Here is a 27,988-nt window from a genome sequence, read left to right as displayed (position 1 = left end):
AGAGAGAGGCTGATTTCATTATACAAAAGAAGATGATTACCATACAATTACAGAGAGAAACCCGGCTCTATACCATGTTAAAATAGAAAGAGACAACATAGAGAGATTGAGGCATAGAGATAAACTGATGACTTCCATGTGCATAGGAAGATTATTACTGATACAATTACGTACAGAGGAGCGTATGCTTTTTAACCACAGTACCCCTTAATAACAAGACTAACCACTCTTATCTGTCACTCACAATATGAGAACTTTAACAAACTTGACTGCCAGATTCTCTAATCTAATGAAACCTGTCACCTGTCACATATGCACAGGACTAAGTACAAAGTTTATGTCCCCGACTAAGTGTAATTTTCTTTTTCTGATTCAGTCCTTTGTACTGGCGAAGTTTCCTTAGACTAGAGAGTATGAATATGCATGGGACTCTGTGAAGCTATATGCCATGCCTAATACTAATATTGACTAATTAAGCATTGACACAAAAGTCCCATGGAAACCATATGGCACCCTCTGTGGCAATGTGATTTTCACAATCGGTTCACTCTGAAACTTCATTGCATCAATTACATGAACCTGCATCAGCAAGATATATAATTGTTTATATATATATATATATATATATATATATATATATATATGTGATACAGAAAAACAAAGTTACAATTGGGTCAGAACTCACTTGGGTTACATGAGTGTTTTCATTGTGGACAAAAGTGACAATCCAACCATCATCTTCCTCTATGCCTCCATGTCTAGGCACAAAAACGCTTCCACTGCAAAAGTTGTTCTCCTCAAACTTATGGTATTCCACCTTTATCCACTGCTGATCGCTACACCTTTCCTCCTGATCCTATTATTATCAGTATCACAAATATAAATATGTACAATCACAAAAACGTAAGGGATTCCTATTAAGATAAGGACAAAAGCTAAGTCTCATAAATTGTTGGGGTCATGCCTTTTAAGAGTATGTTCAATGGGAGAAGGGTTTTTCTTTAGGTCAAAGATAATTGGAATTGGGAGAAGCTAATTTGGTTTTAGCTTCCACTTTGCACCTCGCACAGAAATATGGAATTAAGGTAAATAATCTTTTGTCTAATTGGGGAAGCCTTATGGCCTCCCCCACTTAAAGATGTAAAGTAAAAAAAAAATTAGACTTCTGCTATAGATGTTTTATATATCTATATTCCACAAAGCCTTCTTACATGCATTAATTTGCAATGCTCATGTCATGAAGGGCAATCCTAATATCCCTCTCTCGAACATTTTCTGGATCAATCATTCCTTACTAAGTTGATGCCCATCCCATTTGGCACCTAGAATTCTCTCACCCAAATTGAGCCTTAGATTATTTGACTTAAAAACAACTGTAAACTAAAATGAAATATGAATTCGTTACCCCAGATGGTGTGGAATGTGATTGATCATCCAAATATAATTTTGCTAGAGCTCCAAATTTACCCAAGCCTAATACAAAGTAATAAACATCAAGTCAATAATATTTAAAATCATCAACAATTGAGAATCAAGTAAAGTTTATATTTTCGTTAATTACCAGAGTTAGAGCTTGCCACAGAATCAATGACTTGAGTATAACCATACTTGTGTTTTAAACCAGTGTATCGTTCGTTGATAAAAGGAAATTCCATGGCAAATTCAGTTCCAGTTAAATTTTTCTCCTCCTCAACTTCCCCAGACACCATGTTCAGTCTCCATTCATATACACGAGCAAAGAAATATCCGGTTCCAGCATCATCATCTGCTGCAGAATCATCATGATGTGCAAAATTGAACCCCTTGGAGAACCACTCAAACTTGTTACCAAAATTACCAACTCGTTCATCAGGACCTGGTATGAGAGATGTGAGAGCCCTACATCCCCTCACCACAACAACCTGTCCAATTATTTATTTATCAATAAATATAAACTATATATAACACGGTCAATATTAATAAATTTTAATCTTGACCATCCTGTAATTTAGTTCAGTATAGTTTTAATTAGTAAATTACCTCATTGTCCTCCTCAAAGCAATTGAGAATGTGAAATGTGCAATTGGTTTGTACCTCAAACCATTTGACTGACTCTGCATTACCATAACGTGGCATCACTCCAATCCTCGCATAACCTTCCTTTTCATACTTCATTAATCTATATGCACATAAATGTATACATATATAACATGAGCACATTAAAAATATCACAAGAACAGCTATATTACTTCTTTTTAAATTCAACAACTCTGACAAGATTTGAATGCAGAACATATACATATAATACTTGAATGCCACTAAATCAGACATGTATTTTTACTTACGGGCCACCCATGACAAGTCTCTTTATATCCATGGTAAGGGGGTGATCAATGATTACATTGTACCTGGTGCCAAGAGAACAACAAACAAAAAGGGTTATAAATTTACAATTTAATCAGTATTTATAATAGAAGGTAATTAATAATTTGCAGGATTGATATTTGGCTCTTATTTTTCTGGTGGTGGGGGAACGTTGATTTATAGTTTTATAGCACTTACTTCTGCGTGACTCCTATATCATGGCTGAGGACGCTTCTTTTGAATTTGAGATCAGCCTTGTGCAATTTCTTTCCATCAGCTGAAATAGCAGTAAAACCAATTAATTACATGTTTAAACTCCAACATATATAAATAACACAATGTAGTTACAAATCAAACGAATTAATTAACTACCAGAAATAACCCCCAGAACATAGTAAGGTTTCTTTGCAGCTGTCCCCATCATGACCAGCTCTCCGGAACCTGGAGCTTTCTGCATTGCATATTAAAATCAAGATTAATAATTAACTATTTTAGGCAAATTAAATACTATATACATATATGTATGTATGGATATGTATATGTATATGGGAAAATACATAGGGGAAACGAAAAAACCTTTGGATGGCTAGTGAAAGGTCGATCCCAAGCACCATCGACATCCCAATCAGAAAGAGTTTCTAAGGTTGAGATGTCCACCTCTTGAGGCAGGTGATCCTCTGTAATCGAGTAAACCCTTCCTGAATGCTCAAAAACATTGGTGTTGCTAAAGTATTTATTGACTGTGCCAAATCTCAACTGCGAGATTTTACAGAAGAAAAACAAACTTAATTATATAGTCTGCATATAAGGATGCATATATTATAGTTTTAAATCAAGAGTAATGTTTTCTTGCGAGACTTATTGTCTAACAAACGTCACAGTATGACAGAAAACAACTTTATGAGACAATCTCATAAGAAAACATTTTTTTATTTTAATAGCAGATATAGGGTTATATGTGTATGACTTTCCACCAAACAAATAGCAATTATTGATATAACTACCGCATTCAGAAGCTGCGCTGCTAAAACTGCTGAAGCATCTCCTTCTAGGACTGGTAAGAAACATGGTTTGTTATGCATTTGTTTCTCTAGCTTAAATGTTTCTGTCTCAACATATCTGTTCTTGTACGAGACAATCCAACTTCCATTTGGATCTTTTTTAAAGTATACTGCATGAAGCATTCCTTCTCCGTCTACCCAAGTCTGGTTTGATTGCCCAAAAATTGAAACTGCGGATTTCAGACCTCCAAATAAAGGATTGTTTCCTGGAAATATATAACATATATGTTAAATAAGGACTAGACCCCAAAAGTGTAAGCTGACAAAAATATGTACTTTGAGTTAATAGTGATCTCATTTGGTTAGTGGCACGTAATTATTTCAACTTAATCGGAGGATCATATATATTCTATGAATTTCAATATCAAGCTAATTTCGGATGATGAGAACTCTGATACCATGTTACACTAAACTTCAAAAACTTGAGCCAATATGGAATTAGTCAAGAACGAACGATACAAACATTAAGTCACAAGGCCATTATTATTTAACACTAATTGTCACATATAAGAAAATTAGTTTCTGGCAATAAAGAAACGACAATAAGAAAGTGTTTGGAGGTCACATACCCAACGGCGGAGCCAAGTACAAGGCTCCAGTGGGCTATAGCGGAGAGTTTTAGTTCTTTAAGCTTAAAAGTGCTAGTCATTTGGGTTATTTTATTATTTTTAATTGTCTTAACCACTTAGCAAATGAAAAGTCTGTATTTTAGAGCTGTTTTTAGGAAAATAAAAGTTAATTAATGTTAAATAAACTCATCACATTAACCAATACTAATTTAATAGCAACAAATTAAAACTTCTACACCACACATATGGTTCCCTTAATTATATTATTCATTTGAAAGTTTGAAGGCTAGAAGTCTAGAAAACAGACTATAAATTTCTTACTTCAAATTACTACTTTTAAGTTTATTATTATATAGCTTTATGTAGGCAACAAAAAAATTGAGCATTTAATTTCATAGTAATAATTTTAGCTTATAGCTTGCCCACTGAATAATTCCTGACTATACCATTGACATACCATTTCTTATGAACACACCCTCAGAAAAGTCAGCGGGAATTTCTCCTTCAGTGCAGATGACCTCAACAAGGTCTCCAATCTCTTCAACTGGAGCAAAGTTTTCCTGTAAGAACGGGATACAGAATTATATCAAATGCATCGACCATGGTAGTGAAGTGCTAATGTAATGCTGGAAAATAAATTTCTACATCAAATGTAAATTATAGGAATACGACCATGCAGTCTCATAAGCTGTAAATTGATTAATTAGCTAGCAAAAAAATATAGCTAATAATTAAGCTTGAAAAAAAATGAAAATATAACTCTTGATCGGACTCAGTTGGAAATAAATTGGCATAGGGAGAAACAACTTCTTATAAGCACCGGTAAAGTCTCTTAATTTCCCGATGTGAGATTTGCATTCTCAAAATACCTTACAAGGCTAAATACTTTTGGGTGACCAAGAGTGAAATTAGTACCCAGATGGACGTGTGAAAACAACCAACCTGAGATGGAAGCAATGGTTGGTCCACGAATTGGAACATGGAGTTCATGAGTGCATCTAACAACTTCCCAGAAGCGTTTTTCATGTTTTTAGACACATCCACGTTTATCAATGGAAATTTCTCCAGCTCTTTGAGTAGAGGCTAGAAAAACAGAAAGCAATATGAACAAAATCTTAAATCAAGTTCAGAAAATAATTGTCAATTTAAGGATAACCCTAATAAATGAGAGAGAGAGAGAGAGAGAGAGAGAGAGAGAGAGAGAGAGATACCTTAACAGTCAAGGAAAGAGAGGTTTTCAGGTGATTAAAGCTGTGAGATATGAAATGGGTTTGAAAAGACCCATTAATTGCATGTAAGTTAGCATAAGCAGAGCTTGCCATGGATCTCCGTCCCTAGCTAACACCACTGTTTAGGGTCAGAAATAGTATCTTGCTTGCACCAACTTCGGGGCTATTTATAATAGGGAGTCCTAACATTTAATACAATGAGGAATCTTTAGGCTAACTTGAAATACAACATAGGACAACACATGTTATAATATAATAGAAGATATATTTTAAATATTTTTATTTATACGTTATGATACATAGGATACTGCTTTATATTTTGGTACGCTGAAAAACTCCAATATATGATGACATCAAAATTGAATATAATTTTTTGTGTTGGAACGGTCACGGGCACGGCATCAGGATTCTTAACATATCATCTGGATATTAGTCCTAGTCTTGAAAGGTTGGCCTATATGAGGTGCAGTGCGCCATTCTTATATAATTCACGATAAAAACAAGGGTGGCAAAAATAATGCCCGTTCTCTCAAAACACAACACTTATCCAACTGTTTCAAAAATTAAAATTAAAATCTCTTAAAAACCAACGTATTGAAAACTTTTGTTGGTTATGTTCATTACTTTTTAATATATTTAATAAAAAAATAATATTAAAATAAATAAGTAAAAAACTAATTGACATACACGATGCTCTTGGTTGAAGGTAAGGTGGAACAGCGATGGAGCAACTGTCAAGCTGAAGTTGGCATGGGCGGCATGGAGAAGGGTTTGGCACCGGCGACGTGGAGGTGTTGTTGCAAAGGCTACTCTTTGACGGCGATTGAGGATCTCGACGGAAAAGCTACGATTTTCATGGCTGGGTTTGGAAAGAATATGGCGATGGAGTGGGGGTCTTGCCAGGAGGAAAGGAAGAAAGCAGAGAGGGCGGGTTATGTTTCTGGTTTACCACGTACCTGTGTTGGGAGGGGTCAAATGCTCCCCTGTAAATATTAGTTCCTTCTCAATACTGTCTGTATGTGGCCCGGTGATAAGCATGGTGGATTTGGATTACGTTTAGTTTGGCTTCTAACATGACCTCCTATAATGAAGCTTTTCCTTTGTTTCTTTCGGGAGAAAAAAATAATGGTGGAGGGTTAGGAATTTTGGATGACAAAGTTTACAAATAATCGGACAAGTAGATGTATTTTTTTGGTTGTTGTTGTTCTTAACAATGCCTACATGTCAAAAAAATGAAGACCGAATCTGCATTGAAAGTACTCTGGCCTTGGGTCTAGCAACCTTAGTAATATTCTTAAAAAAAACTTGCCGTAAGAGGAAGGATATGTATAAAATAAAAGACAAGTAGCCTCGAAGGAGGACTATTAATTTCTAGCTTATATTTGTGTATCCACATAAGGTTATGTGTTCAAATATTTTATTTTATTTTTTTCAGTATCACTTATATATAGTTTTTTTTTTTTTTTTTTGTGTTGTTCTTTTGTTCTCATCAATTTGACTGTCTATGTAGTTATTGTGAGTATGAATGTACTTGTCAATTGGATTAGTTGATTTTCGAGTAACTTATTATTTAAGTGATTTGATATTTTAGTGATCTTGCAGCTAATATGGGACTGAAATTCTCATCCCTCCTCTTTCCATCCCATTCTATCATCTTTCTCTCACATTCTCTATTTTGTCTTTCTCTTTTTATAAAAAATTAATATAAAATGTTGACGTGGCTTAACCGTGACCATTCAAATAGGAGATGAGGGAAGAGGAAAGAAAAAAAGAGGGGAGAGAATCCTACTATGTCGACTAGAATAATAGTTTATGCATGTCATAGTTGCGTTGTATAATAATTGTACTGTCGCAAGGCATTGTTTTAGATGCCATGGTTGCATTGTTGATTAAGCATAATCATTCTAAAACTCCAAACAAACCCTACATGACACATCCCATAGTTGCTAACAATACAATTACAAATATCACTTGTGACTTGTTTACTAATATGTAATTAGATTGAAAGGAACTAAATTCATGAGGAGGAATTAAAATGAGATGAAATCAGAATCAGATTCTTGTTGAAATTGTTTAATGTCTGAAATCAGCATAGGAATGACATTAATTTATATAAATTGTTTACTAATCCACTTGAATCGGAATAAAAACTAATGTGACCAACTCTATTTTATATGCTAATTATTTTTAATAAAAGAATAGCATTACTCGTAAACATACCTTTGGTCTCGTCTACTTTTTGGTGATTAAAAGAAGGGTAATGTTAAGGAGACCATATTTTAAAACTATAATAATTACTATCTCATGTGTTAGTGATGTATACAACTAACATTCAATTAAATAGATTCATTAGTTGACGTGATATGTACACATCATATGGTACATTAAATTATCACTAACATAATTTAAAAATGTAGCATGTCTAACATATTTTTTTTAAAGAAAATTGAGAGAGAATGTAGTCATTAATTTATTCATTTGTCTAAAGAAAGTAACCGGTATCAAATACGACACATTGTTTTTAGACCGATTAAGTCAGCCAATATAATAAAACTTGTTAACAAGACGAAGGCAGAAGCTAAAAACAACCAGTCTTAATAGGCAGCTGACCAATCTTAATCAGTTTCCAAGCATTTATAATAAGAAAAACTAATGAAAATGATTTAAAAACTTTGAATTTTAACGATAAGGACAAAATAAAAGGTAAAGTGAATAGTACCATGATTGACTTTTTAGTGTAAAAATATGGTTTTTCATTAAAATGAACAGTACCGGAGTTTTTCGTTAAAATTCTCTTTATAATAATGCATGTATAAAGAAAGAAAATATCCAGCAATTGCTTATTGGACGTTAATCTCTATCTTAGCATTGGATTATTTAATTGTTCACGAAAAAATGAAGATTCGTTTGAGCTTAAAAGCATCTTCCCTTGTCTAATCCTTCTGGATTAGTGGTTGAAGGCTTTGGAATAGGATCTAGAAATAAGCCAACTGGCTAACAACGGTGGGTTTGTTTCATATAAAATTACAAAGAAGATGAAGCTCTTTTGTAATCTTCAGCAAGTCAACACAGGGACATTTTGAAGGAAGGGGATCCTCTTCAGATTCCTTCCTCCTAATCCACCAAGTTGGAGGATCCGGACTGTTAAAATTTGATCCAACGGCTACAAATATGGGCCCACTTTAAAAGTTATAATAACTTTAGCCGTTGAATCAAATTTCAACAGCCCGGATTCCCGGACTTGGTGGATTAAGAGGAATGGATTTGGAGAAGATCCCTTTCCCATTTTGAAAAGGAGTAGTGACACACTTTCTACCATCTCTCTAATAAAGGCAGGGCCCACCAGCACATGTGAGTTTCATCTCTATTAGAAATATGATATAAATAAGAGAAGTGTTAATGACACTCCAAAAATCTCATTCTACACTTTTCACAAGTATATTTTTCTTTCTAAATATAGAAAGTTTGGAGTGTATAATGAAAATTTTGGAATGCCAATAACAATTCTCATAAATAATAGTACAAAGAGTAATGTCAAGAAGACCTATTTTTAAACTAAATGATGTGGTGGTTGATCAATGGCAGAGCCAGTATTTTGACTTAGAATGGGCCTCTTACAAAAAAGGGTAAAGTACAAAAAACTACCTCAATTATTGGGGTCACGACAGTTTCATACCTCATCTTTTAAAATTGACAATGTCATACCGCATCTTACGAATTTATGACAATGTCATACCTCCGTCAATTTTTCTGTTAAATGCTGACGTGGTAAGAGACGGGGACCACTTTCTATTAAAAAATTATTAAAATATTATTAAAAACTAAAAAAAATATTTAATATTTTTTAAATATTAAAATAATAAATAAAAGTAAAATTAAAAAAAAAAAGGGTAATGTACAAAAAACTACCTTAACTATTGGGGTCACGATAGTTTCATACCTCATCTTTTAAAATTGACGATGTCATACCGCATCTTACGAATTTGTGACAATGTCATACCTCTGTCAATTTTTCTGTTAGTTTTTCTGTTAAGTGCTGACGTGGCTTGATTCGGGACATACTTTCTATTAAAAAATTATTAAAAACTAAAAAACAATTATTTAATATTTTTTAAATATTAAAATAATAATAAAAATCAGAGAGAAAAAAAAAACCATCAGTTTGTCCCTCCCCTTCCCCTCCCCCTCCCCCCTTCTCTCTCTTCTCCCCATCTTCATTTTCTTCCCCCCACTTGCAAACCAAAAAAAATAAAAAAATTTTGAAAACCTAACAACCCCCCTGCGGAAGAACAAGAAGGAGAAGGAGGAGGAGGAGGAGGAAGAAGAAGAAGAAGAAGAGGAAAAAAAGGAGGAAGGAAAAAAAAAAATTCTCCTTGTCGGCGCGAAAGAAGAAGAAGGGAGAAGGAGAAGGAGGAAGAAGAAGAAGAGGAAGAAAAAATAAAAAAAAATTTGAAAACCCATCAACACCCCCCTCTGGAAGAAGAAGAAGGAGAAGGAGAGGAAAAAAAGGAGGAAGGAAATTTTTTTTTTTTTTTTTTTTTTTTTTAAACCATCAACTCCCCTGCGGAAGAAGAAGAAGAAGAAGAAGAAGAGGAAAAAAAGAAGGAAAAAAAAAAATTTAAAACCCATCAAACCCCAAATCCACCACTTTCATCCATTCTCCACATCCTCTTCCGCACCCATCCTCCACTTTCTCTGCGCACCCATCTTCCCGCCGACGGGATCTGGGTTTTTTTTTTTTTTTTTTCCGGGTTGCAGGAGGGAGAAGAGTGTGGGTGTTGGGAAATTGAGTGTGAGTGTGGGGGGAAGACAAATTGGATTTTTTTTCTTCTTTTTGTTGGGATTTGCAGGTGGGGGAAGAAGATGAAGACGGGGAGAGGAGAGAGGAGGGGGGATGGGAGGGACGAAATGAGGGTTTTTTTTTTCCCTGTTTTAATATTTAAAAAAATATTAAATAATTATTTTTTAGTTTTTAATAATTTTTTAATAGAAAGTAAGTTTCGAATCAAGCCACGTTGGCACTTAACAGAAAATCTAACAGAAAAATTGATAGAGGTATGACATTGTCACAAATTCGTAAGATGCGGTATGACATTGTTAATTTTAAAAGATGAGGTATGAAACTGTCGTGACCCCAATAGTTGAGGTAGTTTTTTGTACTTTACCCTTTTTTTTTTTTAATTTTACTTTTATTTATTATTTTAATATTTAAAAAATATTAAATATTTTTTTTAGTTTTTAATAATTTTTTTAATAGAAAGTGATCCCCGTCTCTTGCCACGTCATCATTTAACAGAAAAACTAACAGAAAAATTGACGGAGGTATGACATTATCACAAATTCGTAAGATGCGGTATGACATTGTCAATTTTAAAAGATGAGGTATAAAATTGTCGTGACCCCAATAGTTGAGGTAGTTTTTTGTACTTTACCCTAGAAAAAAAATTAAACGGATAGTATTTGCAAAACTATTAACCAAAACATCATAATATATAAATGAAGTAACCAAAATTCAAAATAACATAGATCGATAATATTACATATTTCCAATAGGGAATTGTTATTAGCACTTCAAAAATCTCATTTGATAATCCAAACTTTCTATAATTAGAAAGAAAAATACACTAGTAAGAGAGTGTAGAATGAGATTTTTGGAGTGTTAATAACATTTTCCTTTCCAATAATCATAACAATTGTCGAGTTTTCATATTTGAAACCATTGCATGATAGTCTCGTCCTCTATACTATTGCAAGAAAGATTAAGAGTAAAATGCATACTTTGGGTTGTAGGCTAACTAACTAAATTTCAATTTCTTTTTCTTTGTTGGAATAATGGACTTAATATTCTAATCTACAAAACAAATACTATTTGTTGAATTAATTTACATATAGAGATTAAAATCTGTGGAGATATGGAGTTCATGCTCCACTGTAATTGCTGCTCCTGTGAGTTGTGAGAATAGAAAAAAAACCGAGACGTATACGATGAGGGTGCAGTGAAATCCTTTTGTTTCAAATAAAATATTTATTTTATTATTGGGAAGCGGAATGGAGATAATCGATCGCGTAAAAGTCTATATCAATTAAATATTTTAATATTGAAAAGGGAGCCAATCGAGTAAAAGTCTATATCAACTAATAACAATATTAAAAACGGGGCAATCTTATTAGGAAGTGCATTGGAAATGGTAAAAGCCACTGTGCTACAAGTAGGAAACAGGTCTGAATTACAGAAGTTGGACTGGGAAGAGGGCATGACATGTACTAAATTTTTTTTTTCAAAGGCAGGGTAGGCCTAGGATTATTGTGATTCTTAGGTTCTTCTGTGTTGATAATTGAATTATTATTTAAGTAATAATTAACGTACTTATTTTTAATTGGTTACATATAATTTGGTTTGTAAATTTGGTTTAAAATTTTAATTTCTTTAATATCTCAGTACAAATAAATGGTAGAAATAACATTTTTGTTTGAAAAGTAGACAAGTTAAAATTTTCAGCTTCTACGGGAAGCACATCCATATTTTCAATAAAGAAACTTTTCCAAATAGCACTTGAAGTGCTTCATATTATCTTAAAAGCACTTCTAAACAAATTTATTTTATTTTTTTAGACTTCTGAAAATTAAACCACTTGAGAGAATTCGAGCACCCTCGATTCTTTAAGAGGCCTCCAGTGGATATATGTGGATCTCTTGGAGCCAAAGTGAAATCTGCTATTTACAGTACTGGATTCAACACATAGGATATGCCTCGTTTGGTAAAGGATTGGATTATAATGGATAAACCATTATCTTAAAGGTACGTTGCAAGAAGATTTATTTTTTATTTTTTATTTTTTATTCAAAGCTAAGATTTTCATGGCTGGGTTCGGAAGGAAATATGGCGGTAGAGTGGGGGTACTGCCAGGAGGAAAGGAAAGAAAGGCAGAGGGTGGGTTAGTAAGAGTAAGATACATACTCATTGATAGAAGAGAGAATTCAAACCAGCCATTTATTCTCATACACTACATCGACCACCAACCTGTGTTGGGAGGGGTAAAGGGGAAGGGTGATCTCCTTTTAATTGTATATAAAAATACTAAAACAATACCGAGTAGCAAAAATGCTATATAGTTCCTTCTCAATGCTGTCTGCATGTGGCCCGGTGATATGCATGGTGGATTTGGTATACGTTTAGTTTGCCTTCTAATTGCATGACCTCCCTATAAGGATTTCCTTTGTTTCTTTCGGGGGAAAAAACTAATTGTGGAGGGTTGGGAATAGATGACAAAGTTTACAAATAATTAGACAAGTGAGTTTTTTATTGTTGTTGTGATTTCAGAATATATCTTATATATATGTATAGGAACATCAATTTAATTTTGTACTTCTCCCACTTAATTAGGCGAATGCAATAGTATTATGTAATCGTTCTAGGTCTAATGCCAAAGTTCAGACTCCTTAATATAGATCCTTTAATTACACTCTACCTTTTTCGCAGTTAATTACAAATTTAAAAGCCATTGCATTGTCCTGAAGCAAACGAATATACACGATGGCAGTCCATCGATTACTATATCACAATTCACAATTAACATTCTATAAACCCCGAAACTGCGACAAAAAAAAGTGTGAAATCTCAGAACTTGATGATGACATTACGTGGAGGATGAGATTGGCATGAAAGCTCCATGAAATCCGTATGGAACTCTACATGGCAATGTAATTTGAGCAACAGGTTCACTGGAAAATTTCTTTGTGTCGATCACATAAACCTGAAAAAATAATATATTTTCAAGGTGTTTTCTATCCATGTTCTCAATAATATTTTGTTTTATGATTGTTCGTAACTAGTTTTGTTTACTAGGGCGAGACCATGATCCTTAGCAAGAATATGTAAGTTCTTTTTAATTTTCTTATGAATTTATGCATGTAAGTTTTGGATTGTTAATCACTGTACTTTAAACTGTCTCTATATCTTAATGCTTAGCTACTATTAGGATGTTTAGATAAGTAATTGGATGCAATTTTGGCGAAGGGCTGTCCTTAAAATTGACTAAGGCTTCTTGTGGTTAATATGTGTAACTACTTAGGATGGACGACACGTCTTAGGAGTTACATGGTCTTTCAAAAGGTTTTCACAAAACTTAATGAGTTTTGCATGTTCACATTCGATCTGGACGCCACGGACGGGTTGCATGTTAGATATACGTTCTATGTTGGGGGTTCCAAGTAGGGCATACTTTAGGAAAACCTAACCTTCAAAATATGTATTTGTAATTCATAAGGAATTAGAAGAACTACCTAGGATTGTTAGGATGACGGCTGAACCCTAGGTTTTACAAATTGACTTTCTTTAAATTGTTCTCTAGTTAATTTCCTTAATTGTTTTATTTTAAAATTCGTTTTTATTATGTTAAATTCTAGAATCAACATTTTCCAAACTTTGTTTTCAATAATTAATTAAGAGTTGGTTTTAAACATAAATTATTCATTCAATCCCTGCCGAAAATGACCTTGCTTGAACCGCTATACTATGATAACCTTGTACTCTTGCAAGTATTTTTAAGTGTTTTTATCCCTACTTTTGTAGATGGTAAAAATCCCCATCAAATTACTTGTTCCATTTTTCCCATCATAAATGGCTGAATCTTGTTCTTTACATATAGTTGATCAAGTCAGGTATAAGATGTGTTTATAAATATAGACACACACACATATATTTATGCATTTGAATTATTGAATGAGATCAAGTAAACTGCTCACCATGAAAGCTGAGGAAAGGGTGTTCAAGTAATAAAGATGTTTAGAGGCAGAGGCTTCTTCTTAAGAGCAGAGCATTTCAGTTGCAATGGCATACATGAAGGTGCCATCTTTCTCTTTCCGCGTCCTTATCTCTCAGAGCGGTGGCTTACAACTATATATAGGGGTGGATATGGAGACACATTTTGACACCTATTTTGAAGGGCTCACTTCGCAACGTATCTTAATTATTTGAACCATTTATATTTTAACACATCATTCATAAATTATCCTTACAAAAAATTAGACAAAATCAAAACTATTAAAACATTTAGTTGTAATGAAAAAAATTGACGAATACGGTTCAACAAAGAAATGCCAAATGTTAAATTTTAATAATACACAATGAATGCGTTGAGTATGGGGACGTTGACGTTAATGAATACGGTTCACAATCAATGTTGAACTACACTTGGTTTCACACTAAAAAACCAAGCAGGGACGTTGACATTGGATGATTTCCAACAAAGCTTGAACTTGACGAGAGTCCCCAAGTCTTCGGCAGTTCCAACTCATTCATTATGAACCGTATTCGTTAAATTTTAATAGTAAACAACATTAAATTTACATGATATGCGATGGCAGAGCCTCAAGACAAATGCTACGAGCTCAATATGATTTTACGGTGCGTAGCATTTCTCAAAGAATTTCAGTCTATAAGAAATTTGTGTTTGTTTCAAGGGAAGTGTTATTGGCACTTCAAAAATTTCATTCTAACTCCTCACAAGAGTATTTTGTTTCTAAATATAGAAAGTTTGGAGTGTGAATGAGGAATTTGGAGTGCCAATAACAATTCCATGTTTCAATTATACTCATTAATTTTACGAAAGGGAAAAAAACGTTTAGGTGTTAACTTTTTGGCTAAGTAATTACACTACAAGCTTATTTGATAGTGCTTTTACAGTTGTTAAGATTATTGTTAAATAATTAAGAATAAGGGTAATTTTGGTTCCAGCCAACTCAATTATTAGATTGAAAGTCCTTTAACTATCTCAGAATTTTAGTATTATTATATTTCTATGTCATTTTTATATATATTAAATTAAAAATTGTAATTTAAAATAAAAAAAACTAATGAAAAGAGTTTGGAAAATTTGAGTTTTAATCAAAAGTCATGTAATAATTTTATTTAATGGTTAGTACAAAACCCAATATTAAACAAGTCCAATTAAAATGGCCCAACTATAATAACATACTGATATCTCGATTTTGCCCCTGACCTTTTTGGGTTCTATTCTATTAGTTTTGTTTTCCGTTAGTTTAGTCTTGTCAAAGAAAACCAAACCGCCTTCGGTTTGGGAGATGATGGCAAATCCAAGACGAAGAGAAGACAACAAAGACGAAGTATGAGAAAATGGTGGGATCCAAGTTTTGGGTGCAGTAGTGATTTTAATGGTGATGCGATAAGGCGGTTGTGTGGTGCGGCGGTGAATCACACCCATGAATTAAACTGAGACTACTTTGAATATTAATGAAATCACACCCTCCATCTTTTCCCACCCATATTTTTTTTGAATATCAATTAAACTGGGATTATTCTAATCATGGTGGGTTCTACCTTTTCAAAATTACATCTAGATGTGATTCCTGCTAGTTTAATTTCAAGTTTTGGGATCCAAGGTTTAATTTTGGTTGTTCATGGTGATTTTAATGGTGATGCGGTGTGGGGGTGATATGGTTTGCAGCCAGAGATGTGAAAAAAAATAGGGAAAAGATGGTTGGAAAGTGAAGGAAGCATAATTACTACACTTATTTTATTATATCTTTGTTTATTTGTTTTGTGGTGGATTTGTTTTGCTTATATTATCAAGATAGAGGATGTGAATAACGGCTTCCATGAGACTTACTTGGATGACGAGTCTGTTTAGCAGTTTTCATTTTAAAATGTACAATTAGTAGTAGAATTTAGAAGCTTGTCAAACTGAATAAAGTGTAGCATTTAATTAAGCATTTTACTTAGATTTTGGCACATAAAGGTTGAGAGAGAGAGAGCAGGAGAGAAGTCACCATTTTTTTGGTTGAAAAACGGGGCTAAAAGCAAGAGCCCAACACAAACCTACTCAATAATAAATTTAGATCGGGACATCCCTAGTGGGTTCTCGTAGAGAAGTCACCATTTCAAATGGGGTTCTCATGTCTTTGCTCCAATACAAAATAAAAAAATAAAAAAAATAAAATTGAATATTTATAAGGTATTTGTTGAACATTAGTTCAAAAGTGTGATTATATATTCTTATTTGTGATTTCGTGGACGTAATCTTGTATAATTTATGGAACTTCTCAAAACTAAATTAAAATCACTCACACTATTTATGGAACTATTGCAAAATAAAAAATAAAAAATAAAAGAATATTTATAAAGTATTTGTTGAACATTAGTTCAAAAGTGTGATTACATATTCTTGTTTGTGATTTGGTGGACGTAATCTTGTATTATTTATGGAACTTCTCAAAACTAAACTAAAATCACTCACACTATTTACGGAACTATTGCAAAATAACCCATATTATTTCTAAAACTACAGCAAAATAACCCACACTATTTTTGGAACTGAACCAAAATAACTCACACTATTTTTGAATTGGAACAAAATGAACATTATTTCTGAAACTATAACGAAATAACCACACTATTTCTGAAATTGAACTGCAAAATAACTCACACTATTTCTAAAATTAAACCAATATGACTCACACTATTTCTAGAACTCCTGCAAAATAACTCACATTATATCTGAAACTACAACAAAATAATCCACACTATTTCTGGAACTGAACCAAAATAACCTAATAGTTCTGGAACTACATCAACATAACTCACACTATTTATGAAACTAAACCAAAATAACTCATACTATATCTGGAATTAAAACAAAATAACTTACATTATTTCTGAAATTGAACTAAAATAACTCACACTATTTCTAAAACTGCACTAAAATAATTCACACTATTTCTGTAAAGGAACAAAATAAACACTATTCTTAGAAATACAACAAAATAACACACATTATTTCTGGAAGGGACTAAATACACTCTGTTTTTAGAAATACAACAAAGTAACTCACACTATTTTTGAAATTGAACCAAAATAACGCAGACTATTTCTAAAACTACCGTAAAATTACATTCCAAGTTATTCCTACCATTTCAAAATTTGTACCACGCCACGAGTTTCATTTGTGGATTCCAAAACGATTAGTAGTTGTTTTTATGTTCACACTTCAAATTGGTGATCTATAACGGGTAGAGATTTATTTATCCTTCTAGTTTTGTGGAGAAATGGGTGCAAGGAATTGAGATTTTTGGTTTTTTCTAGTGCCATGTAGAATTGGGATTTTTGGTTTCTTCCATGGTTTTTTTACTTTATTATGCCATTGATTTTTTTAATCCAGCCTACGTAGAATTGGAGGTCTATGTCCTTATGGTTAATTTTGAGGAATTTTTAGTTAAAAAAAAACTATTATTAGATGGTTTTTTTTATTTATTAAAGTAGTCTTGGTCTAACCCCTTTTCAATAAAACTCCCTTACAAATATTAAAAGTCCAACATTTAAGGGATTTAAATAAAAAAATTTATGTAATTCAAAATCCTAATAATTACGAGATTCAACTAATCGATCAAATCTAAAAAAAAATTAAGAATTTCAAATTTTATGGGATCCTATATTTATACATCTCGCGGATTATGAGACTTAAAAATAAAAAATAAAAAACAATTTCTACAATAAAAATTCGTGCACACTACACATATTTTTGTGAATTTTATTGAGTAGTGTGAAGGGAAATAATGTACCCCATAATTTCAGACATACAAAAGCAATGTACCCATGAACTTGACCCAAAAAATGTATGCATCCATAACACATCAATATCATATAGGTACATACTGAATTTACAAGAAATTATAACTAACATTGTATTCCAAAATTTAAAAAAAAAAAAATATATATATATATATATATATAAGAGAAAACTCATGGGTACATTTAAAAACTCATCAAGGAAAAGAATGTACATTAGACCACATCGTTTTATAGACATGCGTATGTGCGTACATAAAATGCAGCAACCAAAAACCATTTTGCATAATATTCTCCAAAAACTTTGTACCCATATAAATATGTAAAACGAATTTGAACCAACCAAAACATATTGTAGCAATAGATATATTTATTAGAACGAAATAACATGTAGATTAAAATTGTACCATGAAATATGTGTAGCCAACCATACATTAGATAATCAAGACTAATATATAATAATAAAAGGAAAAGAAAAAATAAAAAGAAGAAAAGAAGTTGACTGCAGAATGGTGTAGGCATGCTGCTGCTACAGTTCACACATAGCCCACTCACTCTACAGTATCTACATGTTTGCATCAACCAAATTCCTTGACAAAACGATGCCTGCATTGCCTTGCATATGCCACACAAATTTCACAAGCTAATTTGTATTTTAATCACGGTAGATTCCCTCAACATATATTACATTGGATTAATCTAGGAATAGAGAAAATTGGGTTTGGGGTGTTATAGATTCCGGATGTGCATAAGGAAAGAATAAGAATGGAGGAGTTCGAATGGATTTTCATTGTTATAAACTTACACATATTGTTTGTTTTGCTTTAAATGAAGGAAGGGGTGATATTTCAATTATGATGACGTGTAATTTTTTAAATACTAAAATGATGACATGGAATAAGTCAAACGACCTTGATCTAAAATAAAATATGAAAATTTGGGATGGGAACCTATTTTTCCTAAGAGTAATTTTAGTGAGATCACCTTTTTCGAACCATATCTTTAAATCATCCGACATAGCAAGTGGCATGTATATGTCAAGTCATTTAATACAATCAGATAAATTTATTAATTAACGTGATATGTATACATCATTTATCACGTTAGATGGTCACCATTGTAGTTTAATAATGTTATCTCCCTAGTATTTTTTAAAAGAAAAAATGAGAGAGAAATTTAAGCATTAATCTATTCATTTGTCTAAAGAAAATGAGTGGTGTCAAATACGACAAATTATTTTTAGACAATTTTGTCAGATTATAATAAACTTGTGAGCCAAGACGAAGGCAAGTAGGCAACACCAGCTTAATCGACCGACAATCTTAATCAGTTTCAAAAGCATAATAATCTATGGATAAGTATAAAGAGAAAAATATTTAGCATTGGTTATTGGATATTAATCTATATCTTAGCATTGGATTAATTAATTGTTCAAATCAAAATATGAAGATTCGTAGTTTCATAAAAAAAAGATGATTCGTTTGAGCTTAAAAGCATATTTTCTTGTCTAATGCGTTTGGATTAGTGGTTAAAAGCTTTGGAATATGCTGGAGAAATAAGCCAAATGGCTGACAACGGCGGGCTTATTTTACACAACAATTACAAAGATGATGAAGCTCGTATTTAATCTTCAGCAAGTCAAACAGGGACATTTTGAAAAGTAGACAAGTCAAAACTTTCGGGCTCTAGGGAAGCACATCGACATTTTTCATAAAAATGTACCTCTTCAAAAAAAAAATTTGAAACAATCTTCTCTTATTTTTTTTTACTTTTATAAATTAAACTACTTGAGGGGAACTCGAGTACACTCGAGCGTACTCACTTCTTGAGAGGTTTCTACTGGATATATTCTAAATCTTGAAAAAGAGAAGGCTATTCTCAACAGCCATTTTTTATAAATCACAAATCGGGGGCTACATGGAAAGTTACTGTGTTACATCGATCTGAAGGTGTTCTAAATCTGGTGGAGGGATCTCTTTGTCAAGATATTACAAGAACCTTCCACAAATTAAGTGTCCATGATTATCAAGTATGGCTCTGAGATCTAGCTAGAGAGACTTTACGCTGGTTACTCTCAGTAGATGTGAAATCACCCAGCTTTCGATTAATTAATCGGAGGCCGTGGTTGCAAGCTGCATCCGGATGAATGCAGACGTTTCTGCAGGGGCAGCACGGCCTCGTTCTAAACAGTGAAGATAGCCGTCCACTAGAAAAATATAACCAAGAACCCGACCAGATCAAGTATCTGAAATGCTACGAGCACAACCAATGCATCCCAGACAACGTTTAGATAGCCGAATAAAATGAAGGGTGGGTTCTGGTATTCTATCTCACACTTCGTAACATTCTGGTTATTAATATTCTTTACATTGTTCTTACTTGAGCCTGAAGGAAGGGATTTGATACACCTTCTTTGAGTACCCCTTTTGTGTTGTTTAGCCAACTCGGCCAAGGACAAGCTCAGAGTCCGAGACCCATTTGCTTGTCTATACGAGGGAATCTCCATCGCAATACAATTGTTGACATATTTACTTATGAATCAAGAAACTTATGAGAGGAAAATGAAATAATGAATGAGTCTATCACGAATATAATTTATATGATTCTTTGTTTTTAAGTATTAGATTACAAATTTTTAATAAGATTTCACGTGTTAGGAAATAAAATAATTGAAATTTATACTCGTGCTTTAGTAAATGCATGAATGTCAAGATTCATAATTAAACCATAAGGAAACATGTGATTACAGTAAAGTACAAACCAGAAGACAAATATTCATAGACATAAGTTATAACTGGGATCTCGAATTGAGTAGGGTGAATGGTGTACATGCTTACGTTCTTTCTATCATTGTCTTTAACAGTTTTTGTTGAAAATTATTATTATCATTCCAAAAAGTTATCTTATACTTCTAATTCATCTATATTTTAACTAAATAAGATTCCAAGATTATTTTTTAGAATATCAATAGTATTGTTGATCCAATTAGTCATAACTTCACTTGCAACTAAATTATAAGTCGTAAAACGATCTTCATATCCAACGCACAGTTTCCTAACTTCAAACCTCCATCTTTTTATTATATAGCTTAATTTCGTACTGTCGATTTTGTGCTTACAATTAAACTTCATGTAATACTAATATCACATCATAGTTAAATTTGGGTGTCGATCCTTCTCATGCAAGTAAATATCTTCGGGAGAGTAAACCATATAGGGAAGTGTGATTCTGCAGTCCAATGACCCAGATTGCTATTTACCAGTTGACCTGAAACTCTGAAGGGCTGAAACGGTCCAGGTGCATGTTTCACGTGCACGTTACACGTGTCATGGTGATGACATAGCACGTGAAGGTCTTTGTAAACCCTGCGGTGATGGCATCAAAGGATCACATGCCCCAAATAATGGAAAAGGATCGGAATCAAATGGCCCAAAAAAGGTTTAATCAATTGCCCAATCAAGCCCAGGTCACAGGTCCCACCGCAAGGTAGGGACCAAATCAAAGTTATAACATCCCTACCAAACCAAGAATATTTTTCTTTTCTGTTAGGTAAAATACCCAAGAATTTTCTTTTTGTCTAGTTGTTGGAAAATGAAAGTTCTGCTCTCCTAAATTCTTTATTTTTTATTTTGAGGTTTTGTGATAACTAAATACGTATTAATCATAAAATTATATAGAATTTGATGGATTTTTCTTGACTTTAAAATCAAAGCGTATCCGATCAATTCTACGAAAATCTTGGGGTATTCAATTATGACTTTTTGTGAGTCTACAAAAATCTTGATGTATTTAAAATTTTATTAATTTTAAAGAATTTTATAGACTTTGAGTGTTTATATAGTAAATTTTTTGTCATATCAAATCTAACCACTGCTCTTAAGATTTTGATAGATTTCATTTTTTTTTTCATTTTTGATAGTATACTCCAACCCACCATAATGTAATGACTATCCTTTCACCACCACATCGCCACCAGCTTATCATGACACTGTCATTCCCATGAGCACCGTCACCACTCCATCACCATTGCCACCACCACCAGTTGGCCCTTTCACCACCCCATACGAACATTTTGTCATGATCATAATCACCATTTAAACAATGTAATAGCAATGCTTATTATGAATTGACCATTAAAAAATCCGTGACAATCCACATGATTATATTTAAATCTATGATAAAAGTCCCACAAACTTCATTAAAATCATGTAAAATTCAATTAATAGCAAATGGATTCTATGGAAGCTAAATAAAATCCCTCAAAATTCAGGTGTTTATAATTCAATAAAAATTCATCAAACGTTATATACAAATTAATGTAGAATATCTACTGTAATAAAAAAAAAAGAATTTTAAAAATTGAAAGCTTACCTACATGCAAATATTAGTTAAGTAGAAACTTAGTCAATGTGCAATAAAATATGCCTTTAGACGTTTCGGTTTAGGTCTGCCAACAATTATATAATGCAGAATGGCATAAGTTGCCAAATGATGTGGCCCTGCATTTACGTATGCGTACTCATGCGTAGTATTCTCCCCAAAAGAGGGATTTTTTGGTGTGCCGAAAATACAGCTCGACTGTGACATCCCACATCGTCCAGGGGAGTGATCTTTATATGTATATTCACATCTCTACCTAGCACGAGGCCTTTTGGGAGCTCGCTGGCTTCGGGTTCCGTAGGAACTCCGAAGTTAAGCGAGAAGGGGGCTAGAGCAATCCCATGATGGGTGACCCACTGGGAAGTTGCTCGTGAGTTCCCAAAAACAAAACCGTGAGGGAATGGTAAGCCCAAAGCTGACAATATCGTGCTACGGTAGTGGAGCGGGCCAGGGAAGTGATTCGTCCCGGGTCGGGATGTGACATCGATACACTAAAACATTAAGTACAAATAATTTTTTTTTTCAAGTATTCAAATCCTTATTATGATACTTTATACGCTAAAGCATGTTTCCGATACACCGAAAAATTTATTCTCTTAAAAGATCCCCCTTTTTTCATCCTCAAGAAAATTAAAGTCTGGGAGACATTACGTGCCCTTTTCCTTTTCTCTTTTTCCCCCTTTTTCTTTCTCTATACTCACATTAATAAATCTTACAAAATATTAATTTGTTCATATATTTTATCATCTCATTTATTCATTTCTTCTAGAAATCAAATTCAAAATATGAGATGCAAGTGAAAGGTTTTAGACTCGATTCTCGTCAAAGGTTAATTTGAATTATATTATTGTTAACCCATTATGAGGCTTAACCCATTCCCTTTTCTCTTAGTGTAGATAATATCGTTTCTTCGAAACAAAATATGAGATGCAAGTAATCGGCAAATATACAATCCCACGTTGCATTAATTAAAGAAAAACAAATCTTATATCTCCATCTACAATCACTTTCATCTACTTTATTAATATTTCAATGTATTTAAAATCAAGGTGTATTATTATCACACTAGGAAAAAGTCAATATTGATCTAAATACTTATTTTACGGTGCTCCAGGGTACATAATATTTTAAATATTTTAACTGTTAGATTTTTCAAAAAATTAAAAAAAGTTAAAATTATTTTGTTGAGTGAGATTTTAATATGGAAATTGAAGCCAAAACGAGGAAGAAAAAAAATAAAACCAATTAAGTTTTTAGTATCCACCTTCATAGATTAGGTTGCATTAAAAAGAAAATTATTAACTACCAAGAGAACCAAAAGAAACTTAATAAATTTATTATATTTTGTAGTTATGTATATTTAAGCCATAAATAAAACTTTATGGAATTGCCAAAGGATGAAGCTTCTACCTACTGATACAATGCAACGCCGCAAGCAACCACTCAATCAGAGAATAGTCGCCGTCTGGCGTCTGCTAAAACTCGTGTGAATTGCAAACTAATTAATCAGTCTAATCTCTCATTTTCCTGTCAACCAAGGCAAGTAGGAGGTGCCGTTTTTGTAAATATTTAAGACAAGAAAGTGTGTAGCTTTGGCAAATTGGAAAGACAAGTCAATGAAAATCTCACAGCTTCCCGCATCTCGGTAAGGCCATTGCAGAAGGAGAGCGAAGAAGCTCGGCAGCTTTTCTCTGAAAGCAAAGGTATTCCCTTGAACCCATTAAGCTATTCTGTTTCCTTTAGGGAGAAAATAACTGTTTGGTTGCTGAGAAAGTGCGGGAATTGGAAGGAAACGTAAACCAGGCTATGAATGTAATGTTAGTACCGGAACTTGGTTGCAAGCCAAACCCAGTTTGTAGAATTTCGAACAAATTTGGAATCTTCATTTTTGCTTCTCTCTCTCTCTCTCCACTCAATCAGCTGTGCTTATAGTTTTGAAGTTTGATTCTTGATTTTTTTTTTCTGTTTTTGTCTCCATTTCTGTATTTGTTTACTTTTAAATAGTTGCAAAATTATCAGAGTTTAATGGGTTTATCATATGGGTTTATCATAGTTTAATGGATTTTTTATAGAAATTTGAAGAGTTCTTTGTGGTTTGCTTGGTGGAAATCGGAAGATGTCAGCTGTAATAGATAATTCAAATTTCTTGAATTTAATTTGATTGTTTTGGAAATTAAGAACTGCAAGGATTGCTGTCTAATTGTTGATGAGCAGCTTTAATTTCTTGATTGGTTTATGTGGAATTCTTCAACAATTAGTTGCATGTGTTTGTTTTTAAGGTATCATATTAACTGCATTTGAGGACTGATTGAAGAAGGCATTCAATTTTTTCAGCAATTAGGAAAACAGCTCTCTTTAATAATTACGGTTTGTGATTGTGGAACTGGGAAATGTGCAGGGTGGTTTATGTTTTTTGACAATTTTGTCGAAAGTTGTTCAATAATTACTAGAGCGGTCTCTCAAAATGGGTCGGGAGCTTTTGTCTATGTATCAAGCCAAAACGAGGAGATTGCTGTGGATTGTGGGAATGTTGTTTGCTGTGATTTTAGTTGTCTGGCATCTTGAATTTCCATATGGTACTTTCTCATTGTCTATACTCTCTACTGCAAAGGTTCCGGTAGAGGGGAAAAGTCGCTTCCAAGCTGGGGATTCACCATCTGATTCTGAGGCGGTTGGTAACATGTCGCTTTCTAATGATGTGAACTACACTAGGAAATATGGAACTCACGAGATAGGTAACGATAGTAGGACCTCGGGTTTTGTATTAGAAGGAAGTGAGGGCTCAAACAGAACTTTAGAAATTGATGAGGATACAGGTGAAGATCAGGAGGAGGCATCTGATACTTTTGTAAAGCAAAATAGAACTTTCATTGTGAAAATTGTCAACCCCTTGGAGGCTGACGTCGCACAAGAGTGGCGTAAACAATTCTCTTTTGAAAAGCAAAATACTACCGAGACTACTTTTCCAGAAGGCAGGACTAGGAATGAAAGAAATACTACAGATGAAGTAGTAAATCCTACTGCTGGTTTTCCAACCACTTCACCTGCATCCCCGATGATAAATTCATCACCTATCACAGCTCCAGCAATTATTGAAACAAACGTTGGAGCACCCCCTATAGCTGTTGGCTCAAATGTGACTTTGGTTCACAAAGATCTAACAACCTTGTCTCAGAAACCCAAAAAGTCTGAGCAATTGCATAGTGACCTCAACCAAACAGAACAAAGTTCTTCAATGACTAGGGTCCCCGAAGTGAACAAAGAGCCAGAGCGTCCAGCCTTGGATGCATATTCAATATCTGATATGAACAAGCTGTTGCGTAAGAGTCATTCCCCGTACCATTCAGTGGTACGCTTTAAAGATTAGATTTATGCTATTTGAATCTGATTTAAGTTTTTCTTAAAATGCTTCACCTCTTTGTTCTTATTTTTCACTTTTTTTTTTGTGTTTTTGTTTTTGGTCAGAAACCACTATGGTCTTCACCGGTTGACCAACAGTTGCAATTTGCAGCATCACAGATCGAAAATGCACCCCTTATAAAGAGTGATCAAACTCTTTATGCTCCACTATATAGGAATCTTTCCATGTTTAAAAGGTAAGTCAATGAAACCTTTGTATGTATGAATTCTTACAGTACAGTCTCGTTTAGAAGTTATTGTGAACAAGACAGGCTTGTGTCCACAAAAATGTTCATACTGAAAAACGTTTGATGGTATCTGTCATAAGCTGGTAACTTATTGGATAGGATCAAATGAAAGTTTTGGCGTATGCATTATCTTGCAATGTCAGTCGTTACTTTTTTCATTTAAAATCATTATAGTTTTTCTACAAATTTTATAAGCTGCGTGTGTGACTATTCAATTAATTATTCCTCTCAAGTAAATTCTCAACTAATTTGCAGGAGCTACGAATTAATGGAGAACACTCTTAAAGTATACGTATACAGGGAAGGACAAAGACCCATATTACACTCGCCATTTCTCAGGGGAATATATGCTTCCGAGGGTTGGTTCATGAAGCTGATGGAAGCTGACAAGAGATTTGTCACTAAAAACCCTCTGGAAGCCCACCTATATTACTTGCCTTTTAGCTCTCGAATGTTAGAGGAAAGGTTATACGTGGCCAATTCACACAGTCATAAAAATCTTGTACAATATTTGAAGGACTATGTGGACATGATTGCTGGGAAGTATCCTTTCTGGAACAGAACTGGAGGAGCCGATCATTTTCTTGTTGCTTGTCATGACTGGGTAAGCTTTTCATGCTTCCTGTACGGTTTGGCTTGCGATTTTTGTAAGGGTATTTATTTTTAATTTATCTCTAAGTAGCATTCAATTTCAAACTGCAGATAGTTTTGAGTACGTTATATCAGTATATTTTCTAATAAAAGCTATTTCTTCAGGCCCCAACAGAAACGAAGGAAATTATGGCTATGTGCATAAGAGCCCTCTGCAATGCTGATGTCAAAGAAGGTTTTGTATTTGGCAAGGACGTGTCTCTTCCCGAAACATACATCAAGAATGATAAGAAGCCTCTCAGAGATCTCGGAGGCAATCATCCTTCCAAGAGGCCAATACTTGCTTTCTTTGCTGGAAACATGCATGGCTATGTTAGGCCAATCCTGTTACAGCATTGGGAAAACAAAGATCCTGACATGCAGATCTTCGGTCGATTGCCTAAAGGAAAGGGAAATAAGAACTACATCCGTCGTATGCAGAGCAGCAAGTACTGTATTTGCGCAAAAGGTTACGAAGTGAACAGCCCGCGAGTGGTAGAGGCCATTTTCTACGAGTGTGTTCCGGTGATCATATCAGACAATTTTGTGCCTCCATTTTTCGAAGTACTGAAGTGGGAGTCGTTTGCTGTTTTCGTGTTGGAAAAGGATATCCCAAATTTGAAGAACATACTCCTTTCGATCCCGAAGAAGAAATATCTACAGATGCAAACGAGGGTGAAAAAGGTGCAACAGCATTTTCTGTGGCATGCTAAGCCTGAGAAGTATGATATTTTTCATATGATACTGCACAACATTTGGTACAACAGACTCCATCAGATAAAACCCAATTGACACGGTAACATTATAGTCATGTAAATTCTGTATTTTCATTTATTTTTTAAAATTTTTAATTTATTATTCAATTTTGGTGTTGGAGTAATGGACCCTCTTGGAAAAAAAAGTGAAATAACGAGGAAATGAAGTGGCAGGTTGCATTTGAAATTTCAGAAATTTTGGTTTCATGAACTGTTATTAAAGTATAAATATGTTGTGTAAGCAAAGGCAGAGAAAAGATTTTTGTCCCCTCTTTTTCCCACTCTTCTTGTCATTGTGCATATATACCGACCATATGTCACCACGGCCACCACCACCCACCATCATCTTCACCATCATGACTGTTGCCACCGCCACATATCGTTGTCTTTACCGTACCTGCCAACACCATCATCCACCATCATCACTGTCGTCTCCGCCACCACTACTAACACATTTCCTATCATCATCACCATCACGACTACCGCCAGCACTAGATATTGTTGTCTATCCATACGTGCCGCCACCACCATCATCATTGTCATCTCCACCACCATTACTAGCATATTTCCTAACTACTAACTCTCATTTATATATTAATTTTATCCGCTTTAAATTTCGTATTTAAATTTCATTGTTCTTTAAAGTTAACCAAATGAGTATATTTACAAATTCTATAAAATAACAATTCCATCATTTCAATTATTTTATAATTCTTTAGTAATCTTAAATTTTTTTATCCAAACATAACGATAGAGTTTGACGAATTCTCTTAAAATTCTTTAGATTTTTA

The 27,988-nt window shown here is 33.7% G+C and overlaps 2 protein-coding genes across 2 annotated transcripts; one reads left to right on the top strand and one right to left on the bottom strand.

Moving 5' to 3' along the window:
• Window positions 1-82: 82 nt before the first annotated feature.
• Window positions 83-5,441, bottom strand: LOC137726953 (carotenoid 9,10(9',10')-cleavage dioxygenase 1-like). The gene is made up of 13 exons (XM_068465905.1): window positions 5,185-5,441; window positions 4,916-5,056; window positions 4,431-4,533; window positions 3,348-3,610; window positions 2,920-3,099; window positions 2,716-2,794; window positions 2,542-2,620; window positions 2,325-2,387; window positions 2,020-2,158; window positions 1,562-1,901; window positions 1,406-1,473; window positions 686-856; window positions 83-579 (listed from the first exon to the last, which is right to left on the bottom strand). Exons 1-13 carry the CDS (start codon window positions 5,293-5,295, stop codon window positions 469-471), a joined length of 1,848 nt encoding a protein of 615 aa, XP_068322006.1. The 5' UTR covers window positions 5,296-5,441; the 3' UTR covers window positions 83-468.
• Window positions 5,442-23,590: 18,149 nt separating this feature from the next.
• Window positions 23,591-27,364, top strand: LOC137714903 (probable glycosyltransferase At5g03795). Its single transcript, XM_068454063.1, has 5 exons — window positions 23,591-23,868; window positions 24,564-25,514; window positions 25,631-25,761; window positions 26,068-26,416; window positions 26,569-27,364. Exons 2-5 carry the CDS (start codon window positions 24,630-24,632, stop codon window positions 27,232-27,234), a joined length of 2,031 nt encoding a protein of 676 aa, XP_068310164.1. The 5' UTR covers window positions 23,591-23,868; window positions 24,564-24,629; the 3' UTR covers window positions 27,235-27,364.
• The last annotated feature ends 624 nt before the right edge of the window (window positions 27,365-27,988 follow it).

This window comes from Pyrus communis, chromosome 1 (genome assembly GCF_963583255.1).
Source record: "Pyrus communis chromosome 1, drPyrComm1.1, whole genome shotgun sequence".
Taxonomy (NCBI): Eukaryota; Viridiplantae; Streptophyta; class Magnoliopsida; order Rosales; family Rosaceae; genus Pyrus; species Pyrus communis.
The sequence above is the reverse complement of the archived record's forward strand: the minus strand, read 5'-3'. Positions and strand labels throughout refer to the sequence as shown.